Below are 21,044 nucleotides of genomic sequence, written 5' to 3' on the forward strand. Positions count from 1 at the left end.
TTCTCCAAATTTTGGTTTAATTTTGGCACATTTGTACTGAAATGCATATTAACCCAAAAAGTATGTCACACAGACCCCCCAGCACCCTGTCCTTTACCTTCAGACTCCCTAATTAACCATATCATCTGGACCGCCGCAGAAAAGGAAGAGCAAGAGTTCCCTCTGTTGCACAGAATAACCAGCCACAGAAAGCACAAGTTAACAGCTCCCCAGATAAGAGCACCTAAATGCTTCTTCACAGAGTATTTTGGTTTGTTTTGCACTTTTAAGTTACTACATGATTCTTTATGTGTTCCTTCATAGTCTAGATTACTTCACGATTCATTTACAATGTAGAAAAACATTGACAATACAAAAACAAAACATTAAATATTTTTAAAATATATTTAATATTAATATAGAAAAGTAAAAAAAGAAGAAATGTGAGAAATGTGAGAAAATGTGAGAAATGGTAAATAAAAAGAAATGCATTTTTTTCTGTGAGGAAAAATCAGGACATCACACATTTATTACTACATCACCTGCCTATAATCAGGCGCATGAAGTGCAGCAGATGATTAGACCACAGTTAGGAACTCTTGATCATTTTTAGCTCCTCATTCACCAGGCGGTTCTGTACCAGGTATTGCTCAAACCTTATCCGGTCCCTCACGTCTGAAGGCACATCAGGAATCAGATACGCCACCAGGAACTTCACCACAAACACAATGTGCTGAAAAGAGAAAGAAAAAACAAATGTAGCATTTTAGCATTAGCATTAGGGTTGTGTATTGACAAGAACGTAGGATACTGGCAATATTTTTTTTGTATCACAGTACAAAGGTTACAATTTAATATATATTGCAATATTTTGTGAAACTGTAAGCAAGAGCTCCGGGTGGTCCAGCAGACTAAAGTGCTTCCACTATTACTGGGAGATCGCTGGTTTGAATCTTGGTAATGCAGCTGGCCATCAGCTGCCAGAGCCCTGAGAGAGCACAATTGGCCTTGCTCTCTCTGGGTGGGTAGATGGTGCTTTTTAACCTCATCACTCCTAGAGTATTGTCAATCAGCAAAAAGGTGTCTGTGAGCTGATGAATCAGAACCGAGTCTCTGCGCTTTCCTCCGAGCACACTGTGATGCTACTCTGGAAAAGAGGCGGAGTCTGACTTTACTTGTATCAGAGGAGGTGTGTGCTAGTCTTTACCCTCCTTGTCACTAGTGATAGGACTAGCAGCTATTTAGAGCGGACAACTGGCCAGATAAATTGGGAGAAAAACAGGAGAACATTAATTATATTAAATAAAAAAGTTGTTTTGGTTGTTTTAAACAAATAAAACAAAAATCAACAAAAACTAGCTGTGATAGTTTATAGCCTGTAAATTCCCAAACCTAGAGGCTGGAATAGCTATTAGCAGGCCTATTTCAACTGTGTAAAACTGTAGACATACTTATTGAAGGAGTGTTCATATACTTATAGCAAAACTAATTATATGTGAAGATTAGCTCAGTGCTAATAGGATGCAGTGCATTTATTTCTGGACTGTTTCTAACAGCTGTCAGTTGAATTTATTTACACTGTGATTGGAAGTGCCTTTCCTAAGAAAGTCTGAAATATTTCAGTAAGATTTTCTTAATTCATTCTTTAAGGTCTTCTTATGTGGGTCATTATAATATAGACATTTATTCACTATTAACAGCTAATCATAAAAAGTGCAAGATCACTTTAATTGTTCACTATTCAGTTAAATCCATGCAGTAGATTATTGAAAATAAGTGAAAAAACAGGACTCAATTACAAAATCTGACTAAAAAAAAGTTTACTTTTGGTCCAATCAGAGCAGTGAAATCTAAAAACAGTAGAACACACACTGCAACATACGCTGTTACCACCATACAAGCAGTTAAAAGCACATCAGGAAACACATTTGATTGAAAATCCTGCATTGATAACTGTTCACTGTGCTCACCTCCATGATGATGATAAACGCCAGTCTAGCTGCTAGTATATGCCAGAACTGCATGGTGTGTTTGTATTCCTGGGGGTGGCCTGGTGGGTAGCGGTAGTCTCGATATCTACAACAGATTAAATAAATAAATAAATAAAGATAAAATTACATGCCTGTTGGCTGTTTTCATTTTGTTAAGATCACAAAGTAACTTTATGTCTCTCGCCCTCTCTTACACTCACTCACAAACACACCTGCATTTTGTGATGTTGGCACTGAACAACGTAGGGTTTGCATCAAAGTGTGATAAGTTTTTTGCTCTTAGATCACTGATTTCATACACAGAGAGGCTGTTGCTGATGTAGCCCGCCATCGTGGCCTCTTCCCCAGGGTGGTAGGCATAGAGGTAGACCAGCCGAGGGATCATTTCTGAGGTGAACGCCATGATGAAGGCCTGCGAGGACAGATGAGTGACAGGTTATATAAGTTTAGAATTGCTACACAGGTTAGAACAGGTTAATTTCTACCTTGTGTTTGCTTCACCCTACACTACCAGCACAGAGCAGCTATTGTTTGGGTGGTGGACCTTTATTCTCAGCACTGCAGTGACACTGGTATGGTGTTAGTGTTAGTGTGTGTTGTGCTGGTAACAGTGGACCAGATACAGCAGTGCTGCTGGAGTTTTTAAACACCTCAGTGTCAGCAACAGATTTAGAGCTTCTGTGTCTGACTTTACTGTAATTTTTGCCCTATATAGTGCAGTTAAAATATTTCAATTTTACCAAAGATCATCAGTGTGCCTTATAATCTGGTGCACCTTATGTATGAAATCTACCAGTCAGGTATTAAGGAGCAGCAAAGCCAATTTGCTGAAGTACAGAGTTATAAGGGTGAGTTTTCAGTGAAGTTTCTCCAGCACTAAGTCTGGGTGCAGCAGCATTAGCGTTAGCCACTAATCACAGTGCTAGTTCTTCCTTATTTCAGAGGTGAGTAAATCAGACTGTAGTTTGGGTATTAACCGTGTTAAAACATTTTTTAGCACTAAGCGCTGCTGCCAACCACGGCGGTTAAAAACATTGGAAATCTAAGCAAATAAACAGTTTACAGGAGAGAAATCTGTGTAGATTAACAATATGGCGACACCCTTGTTCCTTACTAGTGTCGCTTAATATAATCCAGTGCCACTTATGTATTAAAAATTACATTTACTGATGCGCCCTGTAAGATGGTGCGCCTTATAGTCGAAAAAATGCAGATGTAGGTAGAAGTGTGTAACAGGGTTAACAGGGTTAACATTATTTTGCCACCTTTTCTACTTGTATTTTTGTATTTTGCCTGAAAAGTGCTATTGCTATTGCTATTTTGGCAATTTCTAGCAAATAATTTGATGCCCTAAAATGTCTGTGCAACACTAATACTCTAATTCTGATAAATCGCTATGACAGAGTTTTTACCTCATAAAGAAGCACATACACACAAAAAAACTTTAGAATACTCAATATTAATCTTAAAAAAGCCCTACTATATAAGCAGGTATAAATATTAAGCATAAAGTAGAAATGACGATTAGGAGGTTACTTTGTTAACTATGACAGTATTATAGCATTACTGTACAGCACATACTCTCTACACAGGGTTCTGATACTCACATTTGTGATAACTGACAAGACCGCCACCACATTTAGAATTTCGTTCCAGGCCCCGATGTTGCGTGCGCGTATCGCCACAGGCCGCTGAAGCTGTGTGGTGAATTTCCACGCATCCAGCCTCACCTCCAGTATGTTATTAAAGAGAGCGAGGAGAGGAGCCAGAGGAAACGAGGCCACGAAGAGCGTGATGAAGCCAAACTGAATCACTGTTAAAAAATTATAGTAATAAATAAATCAATAAAACATCGACATCTTATACAGTGTGGTCATGATACAGTGAAATAGTAAATAGTGAATTCATACCCATCTCCAGGTACTCATCGAAGAGACCAAATTGGCTTAAGCTTTTTAAGGCATGGTCCTGCTCCCATTGGCTAGACCCTGAATGGCCCCTCCTCTTTCTGTTGGTCCACCAGTTTTTCAATAACCTGCCATTAGTAACAAAAATCAGATTAGGCAGTTTAAATTTGTATGAGAAAATTCACAAGATGAGACGAGACAAAATGTTATCTATATATATATATATATATTTTTTTTTTTAATTCAAAGTTGAAATTTATGATCGAAACTCACAAAATGCAAAACTTAACTTTAATATTTTGTAAGTAATTGCCTTGTAATGGATGTCAATTAAGTTTTACTTTGATTATGAATGGTATATGATTTATCATATGCAGGAAAATATAAAACAGTATGCAAGTACAGCAGCTGGTTTTACCATAAACCCAACAACTTCTCTCCTCCCAATGAGGGTTCTGTATTCAACTGGCAACCCCCCTTGAGAGTTCTATACAGACCTGGCAACCTATGACTAAATCTCTATCAGTAATGTCTCACCTTGTCTAGGCATCAGTATTAAACTATGTTTCTTTTATAATATAGACGTGGGATAAAAATGTAAGGAGAGCAGATACAAAGAGTGGTGAGAGGAGGAGAGCAGCACATCTCTAATCTAAGACTCATCTGCCTCTGTATCTCTTATACTGATGTTGTATGGGTGAAAGCAAGGCTGTATACATTTAGATTTGTACTCACGGCAGTACGATCTCCTGGATGTTGGCCACCAGTTGCTTTCCTGACATAATAATCCCCAGCTGAGTGGTGAGCTCTATTAGACAGCCTTCTGGAGCGCACTGCAATTAGACAAACATGCTTAAATTAATGTGAAAATATGAGATGAACAGGAATGAATCACATTCAATGCAGGTCAGTGCAGCATTCTTTAGCTTCCATAGGATTTGTTATTATTCTCTTTAAAAATTTGTTTTGGCATGTCGGTGTAGTGTACAGTGTAGAATGTCCTGCTACCAAACATTAAAAAATATTATATTATTTATTATATTAATATTATGTATTTTGTCATAATGAAATAAAAGGGTGTCATTTTTTATATCACATTACAAATGTCTAAGACATGTACAGCTGGCTAGATAGTTGGGGTGGGTGATGTGGTTTTAAATCCCCCACAATATGTCAGGGTATTTTTGTGACAATTTCAGTGTTATAAGCTGTAAAGCTTGATTTAGTATAACAGTTTTAAACAATCAGTATAAACAAAACTCAGATTTTGTATAAAATAATAATAATGTAAAAATTAAAATAATGCAATTAAACTACAAATATAAACATATATACAAAAATACCCTTAAAGCCTCATAGTAAATAGTACTTTTTAAAATAATTATATTACTGCGCCAAAATAGACTGTGTGCAGTACAATAAGTGGCAACACACTAAAAAGCAGTAATCTCACCTCCTCATTTCTCAGATGACCTCCGAACATGTAGGTATACTCGCCTGGATAACCCACAAACTTGCCTTTAAAGAAGGCAACATAGAAGCAGGAGGAGTAGTAGTTCACAAACTGGAACATGAACATCTTCGTGGTCAGACTGTTCTCATATTCTGAGTGGGTTTTAGGAATTTCTGTGGGAAAAATCAGAGAAAACAGAGAAATATACTATTGGTCAAAAGTTTTAGAATAACACACTAATATTTCCTCTTTATTTTTGCTATTTAAGCTCTTTAGGTCCAGTCAATAAACGGAAATGATACAAATCCAGTGTACAACATAAACATAATAAAATGAATTAAACATATTTGATATTCACAATTGGGGTCCAATTGCTCTAGTAGTAGTTTGGAGGACTGTCTTTTCCACGTAACATAATTATAGTATTAATAAATGATTGAATGAAAATCAATACTGAACATAGTAGTAAGGTGCATCATACCCATATCTGTGATCCAGATAGCCACGTGCCCATAGAGGAAGTTGAGGATGAGGATGATGGCAAAGTTGATGAGGGACGCAGTGACGGCAGTTGTCTGTTGTGGGCTGACCACAGACTCCAGTAGCTGGATCATGTTCTTTATACGTCCGGCGAAGGTGGCGTACACTGCTAACCTGTATGCTATCACTCCTATAATACAGGCCACGACCAGACAGGTCTTAGGAACAGAGAGATGAAGATACTACAATTAGTTGCATTTTTTAAATTTAATAAAGTAAGGTTTGATGCTAGAAGATGACATGCCTGATCCTCAATACTTTAATTACTTTGTACCTTTAAGGAGCTATTTTTTTTATCTACAGGGTGCTGGTGGTGATGTAACTTACCCAGAACAGGACTGTAGCTCCAGAGACAAAGAGGCGTGGACATTTTTCTTTAATGGGAAGATACGGTTCCTCTTCCTGTTATTATTCAAAGCATATGCATTATTGGTATATTACATTTTTTGTGCAACCAGAACATTCTGCTCTGGAAAATCAGTAATTTACTCAAGCAGGTGTTTTCATAAAGCATTTTGATCATTTATTTTTAGGAATGAATTGACCCAAAGGGTTGTTCACCCTTTACACGGCATAACAATAAAATTTACTGGTAACACCCAATCATTCACATGGAATACCCAATCATCCACATGGAATACCCAATCATCCACATGGAATACCCAATCATCCACATGGAATACCCAATCATCCACATGGAATACCCAATAATCTACATGGAATACTCTAGCATCCATATAAAATACCCATTCATCCACATGGAATACACTAGCATCCACATAGAATACCCAATCATCCACATAGAATACCCTAGCATCCACATTGAATACCCTAACATCCACATGGAATACTCAATCATCCACATGGAATACCCTAACATCCACATGGAATACTCAATCATCCACATGGAATACCCTAGCATCCACATTGAATACCCTAACATCCACATTGAATACCCTAGCATCCACATGGAATACCCTAGCATCCACATTGAATACCCTAACATCCACATGGAATACTCAATCATCCACATGGAATACCCTAGCATCCACATTGAATACCCTAGCATCCACATGGAATACCCTAGCATCCACATGGAATACCCAATCATCCACATGGAATACCCTAGCATCCACATGGAATACCCAATCATACAAATGGAATACCCAATAATCTACACGGAATATCCAATCATCCACATGGAATACCCAATAATCTACATGGAATACTCTAGCATCCATATAAAATACCCATTCATCCACATGGAATACACTAGCATCCACATAGAATACCCAATCATCCACATAGAATACCCTAGCATCCACATTGAATACCCTAACATCCACATGGAATACTCAATCATCCACATGGAATACCCTAACATCCACATGGAATACCCTAGCATCCACATTGAATACCCTAGCATCCACATGGAATACCCTAACATCCACATTGAATACCCTAGCATCCACATGGAATACCCTAGCATCCACATTGAATACCCTAACATCCACATGGAATACTCAATCATCCACATGGAATACCCTAGCATCCACATTGAATACCCTAGCATCCACATGGAATACCCAATCATCCACATGGAATACACTAGCATCCACATGGAATACCCAATCATACACATGGAATACCCAATAATCTACATGGAATATCCAATCATCCACATGGAATACCCAATAATCTACATGGAATACTCTAGCATCCATATAAAATACCCATTCATCCACATGGAATACACTAGCATCCACATAGAATACCCAATCATCCACATGGAATACCCTAGCATCCACATTGAATACCCTAGCATCCACATGGAATACCCTAGCATCCACATGGAATACCCTAACATCCACATGGAATACTCAATCATCCAAATGGAATACCCTAGCATCCACATTGAATACCCTAGCATCCACATGGAATACCCTAGCATCCACATGGAATACCCAATCATCCACATTGAATACACTAGCATCCACATAGAATACCTAATCATCCACATGAAATACCCTAGCATCCACATGGAATACCCTAGCATCCACATTGAATACCCTAACATCCACATGGAATACTCAATCATCCACATGGAATACCCTAGCATCCACATTGAATACCCTAGCATCCACATGGAATACCCTAGCATCCACATTGAATACCCTAACATCCACATGGAATACTCAATCATCCAAATGGAATACCCTAGCATCCACATTGAATACCCTAGCATCCACATGGAATACCCTAGCATCCACATGGAATACCCAATCATCCACATGGAATACACTAGCATCCACATAGAATACCTAATCATCCACATGAAATACCCTAGCATCCACATGGAATACCCTAGCATCCACATTGAATACCCTAACATCCACATGGAATACTCAATCATCCACATGGAATACCCTAGCATCCACATTGAATACCTTAGCATCCACATGGAATACCCTAGCATCCACATGGAATACCCAATCATCCACATGGAATACCCAATCGTATACATGGAATACCCTACCATATAAATGAAATACCCTAGCATCCACATAGAATACCCTAGCATCCACATGGAATACACTAGCAACCACATAGAATACCCAATCATCCACATGAAATACCCTAGCATCCACATAGAATACCCAATCATCCACATGGAATACCCTAGCATCCACATGGAATACCCTAGCAACCACATAGAATACCCAATCATCCACATGAAATACCCTAGCATCCACACAGAATACACTAGCATCCACATGGAATACCCTAGCATTCACATAGAATACCCAATCATCCACATGAAGTACCCTAGCATCCACATTGAATACACTAGCATCTACATGGAATACCCAATCATCCACATACTAGCAACTGGCATAGCAACCAAATGAAACAATTTAACATAACTGAACAAAGCACCTCTGTGATGGGGTTTTTACGTTTTTCAGTACACTTCAACTCAAACTCTGGTCTTATCTGAAGCAGCTGCTCCTCTTCATTAAAATCCACCAGATCCCATTCATACTTCAGCCTGGCCTGCCTCCGCTTCCAAAACTCCAGAAACAGAGTCACTGCAGGAGGCAGAGAGCTGGAGTTATATATATATATCTTTATATATACATGAAATACTCTAGCAAAAAACAACAATATTTTGTGGTTAATCATGATGCTAATTTTAATGCTGGTACTTTTCTGTATTTTTGAAAGAGAGACAAAAATTGTGTAGTTATGTCTGTCTAACAAATTATAGCCTTTTTTAGTTTATTATAACATTTAAGGGTAGCTTTTTAAATTAAAATGCTTTAATTAGCTGACGTAAAAGGGTGGAGTGCCCTCTCCGTGTAAAAAATGAGTTGTTGGCCCAAGTGAAGAAGTTTAAGTATCTCGAGATCTTGTTCACGAGTAAGGGGAGGATGGAGTTGTGAGGTTGATCGTTTGGAGGAGCAAGTGGACTTGGTGTCCCCCCAGAGGAGCTGGAAAATGTAGCTGGGGAGAAGGTCTGGGCATCTTTTCTTAGGCTGCTGCCTCGCAAACCAGACCCCTGGATGGATGGATGGATGGATGGATGGATGGATGGATGGATGGATGGATAAAAGTTTTGAATTAAACATGAGTTATTTCAGATAAAGAAAGAAATGAATACTAGTGTAGTGCTAATACAGCTTAAACAGTAAAGCAAGAGAATGTGAGCAAGTTATGAGATGAATCCATATTTTAACATGAATGAAAAGTAATCTCACTAAATCAACTGCTAATGAGTCACCAGGATCTGTAAGAAGAGTGAATTATTGGAGGGTGTTGTGGTCCAATTTGGTAAAACAATTAACATATTTAAATATTTAATTATTTATTGATGTTAAAGCTCACCTTCCGTCGTTTTTTCTTTCATTTTAAAATGTCTAGTTGTGGTCTCTAGTATGAATGAATGACATGTGAGCCGTTTTTGTAAAAAAAAAAGTGCTCAGGTGTCTCTGTATAGCTCTTTTTTAATGGACTGTTTTAGGGGTGTGTCCAAAATGACCGGATTCCAGCTTTGCTCATGAATATTCATACATGCAAACAGCATGCAAATATCTCTCCTCTGATTGGCTAGGAGCACTGCAACGCCCCTCCACCGCTCTGCCGCTCACTGCCTCCCACCTCCTAACTGATGAGCGGTGATGTTGCGTCGCTTCAGCTCCGCCTCTGGGAGTTTCTCGAGCCAAGGTGGGCTGGTCTGTGAGTTTCTGCCTACGTAGGCAGAAAGATAATTCAAAATTCACCCGTTTTTCGGAGGGGGGGAGGGGGGATTTCTTTGCTTAGCTCCTGCAGACAATGGGGGCTGCAAAACAGTTTAATGTGCAGGTGTACACATTCAACTCGGAGAGACCTACTGTATTCCACAAAAAACAAGAAAAATCGGATTTTCGCGGAAGGTGAGCTTTAAACCCAACTGCATTTGCCTCTATGACTGAAGACACAGGGGTGATACACAGTAACTGCATGTGCATCAGTCATTTTACTACTGAGAGAGAAGGGGAGTTCTCCAAACCCTCTAATTAAGATTCTCATCATGCGCTATTTAAAAAAAAATCACTTGAGATCTGCTGGGCATGCTCTGCTTTAAAATTAAGCAATTACTCAAAATTCAGTTTGCAGCCCGCGAGGAAAATTAAAGTCTGACAAACATTTACTAAATAAGTTTTGCCTGAGCTAACTCATTTATTGACCTGTTCTCCTGAGAGCAACACATTATTAAGATAGCTTGGCATTTCCAGTTGCTGTAATGTACACCCAGCAGCAGTTAACAGTTAGTGTTTGTGTTATTATTAGTGTTTTAACTAATAGAACTCACCCCAGATTCCCATAAAAACGGCAAAAAACACAGTTCCTGCATTGTCAAACAGATGGATTGTCTGTTGAAAGAGAAAGAGACATGACATCATTTAAAGCCCACCCATATTCAAGAGGTAAGGTGGTTTGGTCATTGTCGTATGATTCTTTTGATATATATCAAACTCACTCTGGATGAGAGACATGTCAAGTTGAGCTTCCAGAAGGAGCACATTTTATCACACAGAGGGCACATCACAATTTTCCCACCAATATCAGGGTCACAGACCTCCTTACTGGGGAAGAAGGGAAATGAAATGTAGCTTAGATCTCCAGAAGAAAGCAAAGGTCATTTTATTATACTGATTGACTTTGCTAGGCTTTTTCCTGACACTATATTAGTTTGGATATATTAGACTGTGCCACGTATAATTGTGCTAAACAATATTTTTATTTTATGCTACATATACTGTATAATTACAATATAATGGCTGAATATTCATGGTGTAATTCATTTTTCTGACACTGGAACTGAAATATGAAATTATATCTACCTGCTTAATAAACTACCTGTATACCTTTAAATTTTTCAGTGCCTTGTTTTAAATGACAGGACCCTCAGAATTCTGCCAATGAAGTGTACAGCTACTTTTAGCTTGTTTGAGCTTTGTTGTAAAAAGAAAAAAACAATTCTTTGCATGGGCAAAGCAAAGAAATCACTATTATTGTAAGCTTGTTGGGAGCAACGGCTAAAAGTGCTGTATTTGGGAATACTGGGGGTGAAAGGAGGTGAACTATTCTACAAAATTTGTACTTGTTATCATGTTTCACTACACCCCAGGACCAGTTCACACCAGATTTCTCCTTTAAGTGGACATCCTTTATAAAAGTAGATGTATAGTAACACTGATTTGTCCATACTTGAGTACTTTTAAGACAGAGGCATTTTCTGTTAATTTCATGAGACGCATGGCAAACAAACAGAATGAAGTTAACCTTGTGATGTTGTCATCGTAGGTGTGTAGACCATAGGCGAAGCAGATGACACCCACCACAGCAGCAAAGAACAGCATCTCTGTGTAGAAGCCCAACCAGGCAAAGTAGATACCAATCTTCTCACCATAATACTTCCTGTAACGTGCAAAACAGGAAATGACATTTAGAAAACCGCAGAGAGTAGCTGTGTGAAACCTTACCACCTCACCAAGGTTTTTGATATGATAATTTCTACTCTGTATTAAGCTGTTTTATAAGTTTAAATAAAATGCATTTAAAATAATTAGAACCCCAGAACGTTTTCTCACCTGTAGTGTAGTCAAGACCAAGACCGGGAAAAACCAAGACCAAGACCAGATTAAGATATAAAAATAAAAACATTAGTATCTTCTCTGTATGTGTGTCTCCCCTAAAACTTAATCAGAAGTCACCACATGAAGTCAACTGAATCAAATTCAATTAATTTATATTTAAAAAATTGTCCTCAAACACCTGAGGAGGGTGACAACGTTGAAAGAGCTCATCACTTAGGTTAGCTAGCAGCCTACCACATCACTAAGGTTAGCTAGCTCGTCGCTAAGGATGGCTAGCAGATCACTAAGGTTAGCTAGCGTATTACTAAGGAAAGCTAGCTTGTCGCTAAAGTTAGGTAGCTTGTTGCTAGCTTTGTTTCTCTACCCGGTAACATTAGTGTGTTAGCTAGCTTGTTGCTGAGGTTAGCTAGCACATCACTAAGGTTAAATAGCCTGTTGCTAGCTTTAGTTCTCTCCCCGGTAACATTAGTGTGTTAGCTAGTTTGTTGCTGAGGTTAGCTAGCTCGTCGCTAAGGTTAGCTAGTTTGTTGCTAGCTTTAGTTCTCTACCAGGTAACATTAGTGTGTTTGCTAGCTTGTTGCTGAGGTTAGCTAGCACATCACTAAGGTTAGCTAGAGCGTTGCTAGCTTTGGTTCTCTACCTGGTGACATTAGTGTGTTGGCTAGCTTGTTGCTGAGGTTAGCTAGCTCACTGCTAAGGTTAGCTAGCTTGTCGCTAGCTGTAGTTGTCTCCCCGGTAACATTAGTGTGTTAGCTAGTTTATTGCTAGCTTTGGTTCTCTACCCTGTAACATTAGTGTGTTAGCTAGCTTGTTGCTGAGGTTAGCTAGCTCATCTCGAGCTTTAGTTCTCTCCCCAGTAACATTAGTGTGTTAGCTAATCTTGTTGCTGAAGTTAAATAGTTCATTGCTAGCTCTGGTTCTCTACCCTGTAACATTAGTGTGTTAGCTAGCTTGTTTCTGAGGTTAGCTAGCTCATCGCTAAGGTTAGCTAGCTTGTCACTAGCTTTAGTTTTCTATACGTTAATATTAATGTGTTAGCTAGCTTGATGCTAAGGTTAGCTAGCTTGTCACTAGCTTTAGTTTTCTATCCGGTAACATAATGTGTTAGCTAGCTTGATGCTAAGGCTAGCTAGCTTGTTGCTATGGTCAGTGCTCTCCCCAATAACATTAGTTAATGTTAGTTAGTTTGCTGCTAACATTAGTTATCTCATTAGTTTGTTGAGGTCTCTGTTATCAAAATGTGGCAGAATTTACAAATTCACAATGATTCACATAACCAAAAAGGGTATAGCTGCAGCGAGCCAGTGAAAAAGAGCATATTTAACTTAACAAAATGAAACGTGCATTAATTTGATACTAAAGGAAAGCGTGAGTAGCTTGTTTTTTCACTGTTAGCCAATATGTGTGCAGATTTTAGACACACAGAAAAAATACTGATTGGATCTGTTTGAATGAATTGTTGATGTTCAGCAAAAATAGAAAAAAGTTATTCATGAACTCACCTGATTAGGTCGAGCGGTTGCTTTTTGTAGAAGCAGCGGAAGCGAGCCCAGTGCTTATAGAGAAGATCTCTGTCACTCTCACACAGAACCTGCTCTGCTTTCTTCAAACACAGACACTACAGAGCAAAACAGCAGCAAAACAGGAGATTTCAGGAACAGATCTCAAAAACAGAAAAACAAAAAAGGAGCAAAATTAAAGAAGCTCTTTGAGGTGGCAGCTCTTACATCATGGAGCGGGTATGCTGATGTATAGGTCCCGTTGCTCAGCAGTCTCTTAATCCCAGTCTTATTCTTATTAACTTGATCACCCTGGTAGTATGGACAGCGAGTGAGGATGTAGTACACCTGAAAGTGCAGCGTAAAAAGTACACCAATATTTAATCAAAATAAGATCAAGATCACTTTCATCCAAATCCAGTTCACGTTAAAGTTCTAATTCACTGACATTTGCATATAATTTGCGTTTATAATTGCGTATATATATTTTTTTTTCAAATTATATATTTTTCAAATTGACTGACAGTTCTTGTCAAATTACTGTATACCAACTTTAAGATTTCCTCTTTAAACACAACTGCAATCTGAGAAATGGGGGAAACAAATAGGTTTCTTACAGTGACCCCCCCTCCCCCTGGCTCAAAAAGTTAAAGTAATTTTGTTTAGCGATGATTTACTTATTGATGTCATTAAGGTTGTTTTAAAGGGACTATTATTAAAAATGTGTAGTTTTATTCTGTATCTCGTTTGTGTTCAGGTTGGGCAGACTGTATAGAGTTTCTGCACAGTGCCTCTAGTTCACACTTACAATCCTGTTTCGGGTGGAGGGGTGAAAGAAAGTTTCCTTGTCTTCAATAAGTAAGGAGTCAGATTTTGAGTTGTCGAAAGGCGCAGTGTAATATCGTTCAGGCTTGATTATTTCAGACGGAGGATATAAGTGCCGCTTCAGGCAATCCAGGCACTCTTTTCCCTTTCCCTGTTTGGTTTCACTTTTCCCGAAAGGGACCTTGATCTTCAGCTTGTCTGCATAGTGGGCCAGGACTTCCCAGGGGGCGTGGATCTTCAGGAAGTGGGTCTTGCAGTCAGGTGATTCCTTTAGAGATAAAAAATGTAAAATGGAGAAATTCCAAAATTTCCATATTTATTTTTAAAACCAATCAATCATTCTTAATTCCAATGTTTTAATGTAAGACAAATTTCTCTGAGGCATTTTTGTGTCTCTAGCCCAAGAACATTTTCTCACCTGATTATGTTGAGCAGCTGCATTAAAAATTTTTCCTGTGCCTATTTTTTTCAAAAACTGCAGTGACAAATAAACAAAGGTTTACAAGATAAAGTCTAAATAAAACAAAATAGTGCAAATAAAATACAAAAACTGGTTTTACTTTATAATTTGGTAGTACATGTCTTTTCATTAATACAAACTAGCTTGAGGATCCTTATTATGAAGCCTACTGCTAACTAATGGCAAACCTGCAAAGCTAACTGCTTTTGTATTTTTATTTCTAATTCTCTCCCATTTTCTCCCTAATTTATGTGGTCAATTGTCCACATCTCTATATTCTCTATCACTAGTGATCCCACAACGCAAGGAGGGTGAAGACCCGCACACGCCTCCTTCGACACATGTGAAGTCAGCCACCTCCTCTTTTCCAGCTGCTGCTGATGCAGCATTGACATGTAGCATCACAGCGCGCTCGGAGGAAAGCGCAGCGACTCGATTCTGATACATTCCAACAGGCTTGCAATGCTAGTGATAGGGGCATAAAAATGGTGTAAAATCTCTATTTTTACACCATTTACAAGCTTAAATTAGCTTCTAATTTCTGAGTCTCTGACATTTAAAACAAGGAACTGAGAGCTTTAAAAAGTGCACCTTCATGATCTCACCGATTTATACTCGTGCTCCAGCTGCAAATTATATTTCTTCCTAAGATTGTCTTCAAACAGTTTTCTCTGCTCCTGCACACAGACACACACACACACACACACACACATGCACACATATTCATTACACTGATACATTTGATTAATTGAAATAACAACATTTATTAAATAGATATAGATATAGTGTCAAATAGCCTATTACATTTTTTCAATTGCTAATCAAATCCATATAAAAAAACACTGCCATTCAAATTAATACAACATGAGCTAATTGGCCAATTTATGCATGTATGTGTCTCTGCAAATATTTAAGGTATTTGATGTATTTATGATGTAAACCACCCTAGTTTACAAAATTGTGTTTTAGCAATTAGAAGTAATTAGTAAAGAGGAATTAATTGTTAATCATTACAAGTACTTTACTATAAAAGTACTTTGGAGTCATATAATGAGGAAATAAAAATCCTGTATAGAAGAAAAGTAAATGCATCAAGATGCATTGATATTCATTTCACAATTGCATCGCATACTTAGATTCCCACCCCCATAAGAAAACGAATGTTTTTTTTTTTTAACATTGTTAGGTACATACCGCTTTCTTGCCTCCATCATCGTCGTCCACGTAGGACAGGACAAAATCAATGCGAGGTTCACCGTACACAGAGTTTTTGTTCTGCTCCAGCGTACCAAAAAAAGTCAAATAAAAACGAGGGCAAAGTTTGAGGTTACACAAAATATAGATTTACCAATACTAGACAATGTAAAGCACCATCTCAAATAGTATACTGTGCATCAGGTCACAAAAGACAATATATCTGACAACTGAAAAAAAAAACTGAAATAAAAATCAAGATAAAGCCATGTGACCATCACACAAAAAATATGTATTACTATATTATACACTGCCCAGCTAAAAAAAAAAAAAAAACAGTTGCATCCTGGATTTAAGTAAGTAAATGATGTGGGGTTAGTTGATGCTGCAGTTGGTCTGCAGGTTTAGGTTCAGCAACATGTGCTGAAAGAATGAGGTCAGCTGACTACCTGAATATACTGAATATAGACCAGGTTATTCCATCAATGGATTTTTTCTTCCCTGATGATACGGACATATTCCAAGATAACAATGCCAGGATTCATGGGGCTGGAATTATGAAAGAGTTCAGGGTTCAGGGAGCCTGAGATCATCATTTTCACACATGGATTGAGAGAGAGTTCACCACAGAGTCCAGACCTTAACCTCATTGGGAATCTTTGGCATGTGCTGCAGAAAGCTCTGTCAGTCAATGCAAGATCTTGGTGAAAAATTAATGCGACACTGGATTAAAATAAATCTTATGACTTTGCAGAAGCTTACTGAAACAACGCCCCAGTGAAGGCGTGCTGCAATCAAGCTAAAAGCGGCCCAACAAAATATTAGTTATATTATTTGATTAATATTAATATTAGTTGTTATTGCCCTGAAATACTGTGATATTGTTTTTAGGACCACATTTCCCAACCCTATTACTCATGCCTCTCTGTAATAACATTTAAAACCACAGCTTTGTTATTAGCTTGGTGTGAAGAGGACACTTACCTCCTGATGGATTGGGTGTGGTGTTTCTCTGTCTGAGATGGACCATTATATTGTGTGAAGGAGGGAAGCAATTAGAGTCAGACTTTACAAAACACTTCAGAACAGTCAGATATTCAAACACTTTACACTACCATATGTTTAACACAGAACACTTTAAAATACTGCAATACTGGGAAAAAAAAAACACATTTGACTGGTACTGTGTATTTTACAGCTGGTTGGACATCACAAGCTTACATTGTATGAAAGAGATAAGTATTTATGTATCATGTCGTTTCTGGAGTGTCACTCTGCTGCGCTGAAGGTTTTGCTTTCAGTTTTGTCAGTAAGTCATAATTATGAGATAGTAAGTCATAATGAGATAAAGTCATAATTATGAGATACTAAGTCTACTTACTATCTCATAATTATGACTTACTATCTCATAATTATGACTTACTATCCCATAATTATGACTTTTCTATCTCATAATTATGACTTACTATCTCATAATTATGACTTACTATCCCATAATTATGACTTTTCTATCTCATAATTATGACTTAGTTGAGGACGTTTTTTTTTCTTCAGGTGGCGGAAATGGGCTTCCATACATTTCAGATTGAGATTATATGAAAAAAAAAAAAAAAACATCCACTAGTCATTGATTAAGTCTAGTCTTAAATAAATTGTATGGAAATGTATTGTGTTCAAGACAATGAGATCAAAGAGGAGGAAACCACTCCCTAAATAGCAAAATAGCAGACTTAAAACTTTCAGACACTGTTTGGGGATATGAGCCAAGCCAAGCACACACTTTACCGGTGTTAAAAAGCCATCTATCTATCTATCTATCTATCTATCTATCTATCTATCTATCTATCTATCTATCTATCTATCTATCTATCTATCTATCTATCCATCCATCCATCCATCCATCCATCCATCCATCCATCCATCCATCTATCTATCTATCTATCGATCTATCCTAACTATAGTGGGCTTCTCTCCAACACCAGCCCGACTGTATTCCATTCTATTTATTGATTAATCTAATCTAGTTAACACATACCTGTCAAGTCTCCCGTTTTGGCGGGGAAACTACCGTATTTTACTCCTCTTCCCCGCCGTCCTGCCGTATTAGTATTTGCCCGTAAATGTCCCGTTTTATATTAAGATTTAAAAATATATATTATTGAGGAGACAGGGCACTGACCGCTCTGTGTCTCTTAACCAATCGTGGAGCCGGTTCAAGGAGAAAGTCCCGCCTTTCAGGAGAAACATCCAGTCAGCTTGCTAAGGAGGATCAGTGCGGGGAAGCCCCCCCCCCCCCCCCCCCCCCCCCCCCCCGTCGCAGCAAGTCGGAGCTGCTGATGTTAAAACATATCTGGATATACAGCGATTTTTCTTAAAGAAAGGTAACGGTAGGCTAATCATGTAAACTGTGATGAGATTTTTCTTATAGCGGCTTAAAAATAAACCGAAATAAACACACAGATTAAACCTTTTAAAATAAAAATATTACAGCTTGTGACTGAGTTTAACTAGAAATGTGGAGAGGACCGAAATTAACTGAACTGATCAGGAGTGATCAAAAGAAAGAAGTATTAATTAAAAAATATTAATTGTGTAGGCCACTTAGGATTAATTTTTTGATGGATTATATGTGGTCCATGTCCTTTTAGTAAAAGCTCATAATGCTATTTTAGGTCACCTACAGTCATTTTGCAGAATTTGTGCACCCTTTGTTAAATTTTAAATCTATTAAATAAATAATTATATAATATAAAAGAGTGCATTATGGCAAAAAAGACATGAAATCTTAACTTTTTTTTATATCTAGAAAAGGATTTTTAATTTGGCTGTATTAAAAGAATGACATGTGTAGGAATGTCCACAACATTTCAGATTCTGATAATTGTAGTGTGTAAGTGGTTCACATGTGGTTATTTCAGATTTTTTGTAAACCTGTCTTAAAATGTAAGGGATACTGAACCTTCGTTGGGCTGATGGGACGGCTTTAAGCGGACAGAGGAAAATATCCCTTATTTTTAAATCTAAAACTTGACAGGTATCATACAGCAGCCTGTTTCAAAACAGTGTATCAATCTCTTAATATAAACAGATGTTTTTAACCTACCTTCTCCGTGTGAATTCACCACACTGTTCATCTCTATCAGAGTAGCATTTTCCATTTCTCCAGCTCTCCTCTCCATTTTCACTGAATACTCCTAGATTTCTGAATCTAATTTTCTTTATTAGCAGGCAGAGCTCATGACATCAAGCATTCATTCAGTCCATGCTGCTGCTGCTGCTGCTGCTGCAAGCTCCAGCCCCGCTCTCTCACTCAGGAAATCCCCCTGCTGTGGTAAAGCTGTCTGAAACACTTCCTATACTAAAACCACACCATATATCACTCATGTGCTATTCTTAAAGTTTACTTTACTGCTTAATGATGCACACATGATCCAAATAGAAAGAAAGGATGACAAAAATACTAATATTTAAAATAAAAAAAAAACTCTATTCAATAGACTATTTAAACAACACTACTCAGTTGACTATTATAAAATCATATAATCATCAATAGTCAATAGTAAAAATACTAGTCAACAATGAATATACAATTATACAAATATTCTAGTCAGTAGCCAATGGACTTTTATGAAAACCTTATTGATTAGACTTTAAAAATACTAGTGAGCAACCAATAGACTATTTAAAAATATGTCAAAATTGAACATGCTATTATTAAAAATACTATTCAATCGCCAAAAGATTCTTAAAAAATACTAGTCAATAGCCAATAGAGCCAATTAAATATACTATTAAATATACTAATAAAACCCCTATTGATTAGACTTTAAAAATACTAGTCAATAGCCCATAGACTATCATAAAAAAAAAACTACTGTATGGACTATTAGAAAATACTAGGCAATATGGAATAAACTATTATAAAAAATTCAACAGCCAATAGACTATTATAAAAACCCTTTTGAATAGACTATTAAAATACTAGTCAATAGCCAATAAACAAATATAAATATAATAGACCATTATAAAAACTATTATAAAGACAATAGACCATTCTAGCTAAACACTCATATCTAGCAGTGAGCTGTGCTAACCTGGGCGATGTCAGGATGAATCTGCTGTATTTTGATTTGGGTAAAAGACCTTATCACTATCCTGCCCTGAGAGAGACAGTGTGGGCAGTGAGGCATTTCTTCTGTTTCTTAACACTGGTGTCTTTCTCTTACTGTCTCTTTTCCTCTGAAATGCCTCATTCAACTAATCACCTCATTAACAAGCCCTTCCACAGCTGTAGGACGAGCATATATCCCTATATGCATGTCTGACTGTGTCTAAGTAGATTTGATGGAGGTCAAATCTAATGTAATGTCTGCTTGGTGACTGCTTACTGTGGTTTCAGCATCCTGGATGATACCTTATTTTAGTCCCTAATCATAAGATTCAATTCCCTAACTAATTTTGTCTTCCTGTACGTGCATGTTTCTACGGAGCCCCTAAAGGGCCATGGGTAGAAAAAAAATAAGAAAATGTCATTGCATTCCCTCACAAACGTTTTGCATTCCCTATGTTTCAAATTCCTGATTTTTTTTTAGGGGCAAGGGTGCATGAAAAATGTTATACTAAAGAGGCTCTTTAAACTTTGTAAATATTAGATTAAAATGAGATTACTCCATCCTTTCATCACGTAGTGCAGGCATGGGCGAATTGGGGCAGATAATAACACCATGTATGGATTGTTCTGGAATGTTCTACACCACAATGTAGAGGGTATATGAGAATATATAAGTTTTAAGGCGCATGTCATAGCTCTTTAAGCTCTTTTGTTCTAAAATAAAATATTTGTCTTTAGCATCCTGAGTTCAAGGTCGTTTGTCAAATGTCTACAAAATTGGGTATATACACTGTTAAGTTTATTCCATTGTAAGGACAATTATAGGGTACTACATCAGATTTTCTCCACTAGAAAGGAAACAATTTGGAAACATCCCCTAAACAGCACTGCATCTCTCCTGCACTTGGACACTTAAGTGAATTTCTCTGTTATAATCATTTCATA

At 37.5% G+C, this 21,044-nt stretch overlaps 1 protein-coding gene across 1 annotated transcript; it reads right to left on the reverse strand.

Annotated features, from left to right (window-relative positions):
- LOC103022551 (anoctamin-5) lies at positions 1–19,283 on the reverse strand. The gene is made up of 20 exons (XM_022667099.2): positions 19,092–19,283; positions 16,973–17,004; positions 15,989–16,069; positions 15,400–15,471; positions 14,318–14,602; positions 13,738–13,857; positions 13,513–13,628; positions 11,697–11,831; positions 10,891–10,996; positions 10,723–10,783; positions 8,808–8,959; positions 6,198–6,272; positions 5,812–6,028; positions 5,331–5,503; positions 4,613–4,710; positions 3,881–4,005; positions 3,578–3,783; positions 2,183–2,382; positions 1,950–2,055; positions 1–712 (listed from the first exon to the last, which is right to left on the reverse strand). The coding sequence occupies exons 1-20, from the start codon at positions 19,165–19,167 to the stop codon at positions 569–571; spliced, it is 2,580 nt and encodes an 859-aa protein (XP_022522820.2). The 5' UTR covers positions 19,168–19,283; the 3' UTR covers positions 1–568.
- Between the last annotated feature and the right edge of the window lie 1,761 nt (positions 19,284–21,044).

The sequence above is a fragment of the Astyanax mexicanus genome, chromosome 23 (genome assembly GCF_023375975.1).
Source record: "Astyanax mexicanus isolate ESR-SI-001 chromosome 23, AstMex3_surface, whole genome shotgun sequence".
In the NCBI taxonomy this organism is placed as follows: Eukaryota; Metazoa; Chordata; class Actinopteri; order Characiformes; family Acestrorhamphidae; genus Astyanax; species Astyanax mexicanus.

Excerpts from the sequence above, each read along its gene's own strand:
- LOC103022551 (XM_022667099.2), bottom strand. The coding sequence starts at position 19,167 with ATGGAGAGGAGAGCTGGAGAAATGGAAAATGCTACTCTGATAGAGATG. Across the intron at positions 11,832-13,512 it reads CAACCGCTCGACCTAATCAG|GAAGTATTATGGTGAGAAGA; the intron begins GTGAGTTCATGA and ends TGCACGTTACAG. Across the intron at positions 6,273-8,807 it reads GTAAAAACCCCATCACAGAG|GAAGAGGAACCGTATCTTCC; the intron begins GTGCTTTGTTCA and ends GAATAATAACAG.